This window comes from Aplysia californica, unplaced genomic scaffold (assembly GCF_000002075.1).
Source record: "Aplysia californica isolate F4 #8 unplaced genomic scaffold, AplCal3.0 scaffold01869, whole genome shotgun sequence".
NCBI lineage: Eukaryota > Metazoa > Mollusca > Gastropoda > Aplysiida > Aplysiidae > Aplysia > Aplysia californica.
In genome coordinates this window covers 23663-28176 of record NW_004799139.1, presented here as the reverse complement: position 1 = coordinate 28176, position 4514 = coordinate 23663, and the positions used below count along the sequence as shown (strand labels likewise).

The 4514-nt window shown below is 53.4% G+C and overlaps 1 protein-coding gene across 1 annotated transcript; it reads left to right on the top strand.

Annotated features, from left to right (window-relative positions):
• The first annotated feature begins 150 nt into the window (after positions 1–150).
• LOC101860309 (probable E3 ubiquitin-protein ligase IRF2BPL) lies at positions 151–4508 on the top strand. Its single transcript, XM_013091021.2, has one exon. It carries the CDS (start codon positions 1405–1407, stop codon positions 3727–3729), a length of 2325 nt encoding a protein of 774 aa, XP_012946475.1. The 5' UTR covers positions 151–1404; the 3' UTR covers positions 3730–4508.
• The last annotated feature ends 6 nt before the right edge of the window (positions 4509–4514 follow it).

Sequence of the window (4514 nt, the reverse complement as noted above, 5' to 3'; positions counted from 1 at the left end):
TGAACAACTCCCGCCACATGTGTTGTAACCTGGCCACCTCCGGCAGAGCACAGAGTTACAAAGAGTTCACGTCTCTCAAGTGCGTATGTGTGTGTGTGTGTGTGTGTGTGTGTGTGTGTGTGTGTATGTGTGTGTGTGTGCGCGCGCGTTCACTGGGAGTGTGAGGACGTGCTGGGCCGCCAGGTCGCACCGCGGAGCGCAGCGACACAAAGCCCACGAGAACCGCGGGCCGCGATAATTTTTTTGTTGTGTTCTCTTTTCTTCTTCCTTCATAACAGAGCGCCCGTGTCGCGTACGGTACGCTAGCAGTCAAACAGACAGTCAGTCACTGGTGGTGTCCTGGTTACGTCGAGGACTCGGCACTGCTCAAGATTCTCCTCATGTGCTGGCTCAAGAGATAATAATATAATATACACGGTCGTGTTTCTGTTCCCAACCTCTGTCGGCCAACGAAGGGAGAGGGAGAGAAAGAGGAGAGGAGAGAGAGAGAGAGAGAGAGAGAGAGAGGGAGAGGAATTATTCAGTTGAATTGTTTTGTTTTGTTTGTTCAATCTTATAACGTGCTGATCATCGATTGGTGGTGGGACCCCCACCACGTTTTCGTCATTCATGTCTGGAATACGTCACCCGCATTGTGCACGCACAACACTCACAGTCTGGATGGGAATTTAGAGCAGGTTTTCCCGTCTCCTGCCCTCTCTGTCTACTAGACTGTGATGAAAAAAGACTCGCACCACTGTCAGGGCTGTCTACCTTTGATGTCGCGCCGACAGTTGTGTCACGTTTGAAATCGCTGCCGTCAGCTTCAGTCAGTGTCATCTCTGGTGTCAGCACCTTGTGTCGTGACAAGACGATAGAACTTTGTCCCCCCGCTGTGAAGTTTTCCAAGTGACACTTTTTCATTGTTGGCTTTGTTGAGCCCAAGGCCAGTCTAACTTGAGCTCTTTCGCCGCGCTGGATTTTAATCTCTGTTTTTGTTTGGATTAGTGAACTTTCTGTGTTCTTTTGGAGCGGTAAAGTAGTACCACAGTTCATTCTGCACTCTGTTTTTGTTTTACGTCTACAGTATTTTACTTTCTCGTGTAACCTTGTGTTTTAAGAGCTTCTTATGAATTCATTGATAAGGGACGTTGTTATTGGTCACTGAGGAATGCGCTGGACTAGCTAAAACCCAAATTCTTCTAATCTAATGTATCCTCTGACCCCCTGAGATTATAACATTCGAATTCTCTATGCCAGGATCGATCGTCTATTTTCGGAGAGAATAGAACTGACTTAACCAAGGATTGGAAGATTCATACACTTTTTTCATTGAATCACATTGCCATACATATAGACCGCACTTTCCTGTTGTCAAGAAATCCAGGATACTTTCTTACTCTGGTACGATTATGACCTTTCTGTATGCCATCCGGGTGTCAGCTCCCCCTGTCGGCCGGTGCGCCGTGCACTAAGGTGTTGCTCGTCCAGACCATGTCGTCCATGCCTCATCGCGCCCAACGCCAGCACTGCTACCTGTGCGACCTGCCCCGCACGCCATGGGCCATGCTGCACGATTTCTCCGAGCCCGTGTGTCGCGGCTGCGTCAACTATGAGGGCCCGGACCGTATCGAGATGATCATCGAATCGGCCCGGCATATGAAGCGTGTGCACGGCTTCCAGGAGCACTCACCCCGAGCTCCTGTGGTCAATGGTATCGGGAAGCCTCCTCCACCCCCTCCGGTGTCTCAGGGTCTTCCTGTGCATACTTCCAGGACCGGCGGCCTACCCCCTCTCCATCCTTCAGTGGATGGGCCGCCTCCACCGCCTCTGGGGGTTTCCTCTCACGCCTCTGTAGCTTTGGACGCTTCACGTCTCTCTGGTCCTCATTCCCACCACCATCTACCGGGCCCAAGCCACCCTCCGCCGCCCCACCCACCGCACCCACCGCACCCACCACACGCCCACCACCCTCCACCGCCACCTGACAGGTTTCTCGACGCTCGGAGGAATGTGATGGACTTCAGTCCTCTAGGGAGGCTGCACAACGGTCTGCCAGTAGGGCACCTTCCCGTGCCGCGGTCTGTAGAGGATCACCTGGACATCCATCATCGCGGCAGTCCACCCCGGATGGGGATGCCGTTACTTCACCCGCTGAGCCAGTCCAGTCGTCACAGCGCCCCGCCACAACCGCCATTGTTGTCGGCGAAAAGAGGGGAAGATGACGACGATGGTATCACACAGTCCAGCTCTTCGTGCGAGGACGGCGCCAAGTATTCCTCTCTCGAGGAGGCCGTTCAGAAACACCCGCTCGTGAGGGACACGCTGAACACCCTAGCGGCGTGCGTGCCCTTTCAGATACGCCTGAAGAAGGATCACATGCTGGTGGGCAGGATGTTTGCATTTGACGCCAGTCTCCGCGCGCCGCATGAGCTAGAGCTGAAGTATTTCGTGGAGTACCCTATAGGTTCAGGAACAGTTCACAATTCTGTGTCGAGCTTGGTCAAGCTCATGTGTCGTGACGCCGTCAGCGACCTCGGGAAAGGTCAGAGTTCAGGGTTGATGTTCTTAGAGTACGAGGTTAAGCACAACAGCGGCCAGTGGAACAGCATGACGGATTTGTTCACTGATCACGTGAGGCATTTCAGAGAGTTGTTGAAGAGAGAATTACTTCCCACGCCGTTCGTAGACAGCTGTCTGCCGCCCCTTCCGAGTCATCTGGGCCGCATTGTACCGTTGTCCAAGTCGGAGATTCATCACCGCTCGTTCCTGGACGGTCCTGGCGGCGGTAACAGCGGGAGCAGCGGCAGCAGTCGCAAGCGGAAAGGCTCTGCCAGCGGCGACGACGACCACGGTGGTCCAGCCATCAAGATGACGGAGGAGCAGCACAAACGCCAGCACTGGATACAGAGCCAGGCGGAGGCGCTCAAGCTCACCATCACATCCGCCGCTGCTGCCGCCGCCGCGTACGGCCCGGGTCTTCCCAGCTCGACCTCCATGTCGCCGCTCAGCAACCACAACACAACGCCAACGCCGCCGGAGGGCGTCAGCGCCGCGCCGGGTCAAGGTTCGTCCCCCATGGCGGCGCTCATGAATGTCACCGACACTCTGACCTCGCCCACAGGTCACACCGCTCCTCCTCCTCCGCCGCCGACTTCAGACATGCTGCAACATAGCTCTCTCCTGATGCGGGGCGGCAACGCGCGGCACTCATCACCCGCTTCACGACGCGGCGGTAGCGGCGGACACCCGTCAGGGCCTGTATCAGACACAGGCGTGGGCAGCACCATGCCCGAATCAACCAGCGGCGGGATTCCGCCGGCGGGGTCGCCGGAGTTGCTGAAATGCACGCTGTGTCAAGAGCGGCTGGAAGACACTCACTTCGTCCAGTGCCCGTCTGTCTCAGAGCACAAGTTCTGTTTCCCATGTTCGAAGGAGAGCATCAAGCGCCAGGGTGCGGGCACGGAGGTGTACTGTCCGAGCGGCAACAAGTGTCCTCTCTCCGGATCCAACGTGCCCTGGGCTTTCATGCAGGGAGAAATCATCACCATCCTAGGGGACGACTATCAAGGCCCGGCCCTGAGGGGTGGGGGAAGCGCGGGAGGAGATTCTGGGAGTGCAGCGGGGGCGGGGAGTGGAAGTAACAGTGGTAGTGGTGGGGGTGGAGGTACCGGTGGAGGTACTGGTTCCAGTGGAAACCTCGGTTGTGTGGGGAAAGACATGAACATCAAGAAAGAAAGAGACACATGATCTTTTTCTATGTTTAAACCACAAGTACAAAACAACAACTACTACAACAACAACAACTACAACCTCAACAACAACAACAACAACGAGGACGACGACGCGACGACGATGACAACAACAAGCTGCTCGACTCCGAATGAAAATTGTCCCCACAAATGTCATAGAAATCCATTTTGTGGTCTTGGAGTTTTCCAACTTTCTTTTTTGTACGTTGGTCTTCAGAGATTTTATCTTCTCATCATGGAACACTTTTCTGAAGAAAGCACTGGGTGACACTTGACCCTTTTATACGGTCTAATAAACTCTTTGTCCGTGCTGTTGTAGTATATTTGAGACGGTAAACTGTTGGTGCATTACTGGAGACTGTCTAGTGTTGACAAACCAGTGACCCAGATCCGCTCTCGAGAATTGGAATTTCTTCACTGGCCTCAAAGGACTCAAAATCGGTTACTTTGCTCGTCTCTGAATGACAAGGTTTTTTCAGTGAACACTAGACTATCGTTTGGCTGCCCGCCTCTGTATGGTGTGTTTCGCTTTGTACCGTTCTTCTGTGACATCTACTTTTGGTTCATTGTTGGAATATTTGATTCATTCAGCGCTCACTCTTTCAATATAATATTACGATCGTGGTCTTTTGTGCTGTTTTCCCCGTAGCTATATCATTACATTGTAGACGAAGTGCTCTGTTTGTAGTTTTATGTGGAGGGCAAGACGAGTGAAGCCCACCTGTGTGTGTGTGTGTTTGTGTGTGAATGTGTGTGTGTATGTGTTTGTGTATGTGTGTGTGT

Bases quoted from the DNA above. Each gene is read 5' to 3' on its own strand.
- LOC101860309 (XM_013091021.2), top strand. From the start codon at position 1,405: ATGCCATCCGGGTGTCAGCTCCCCCTGTCGGCCGGTGCGCCGTGCACT.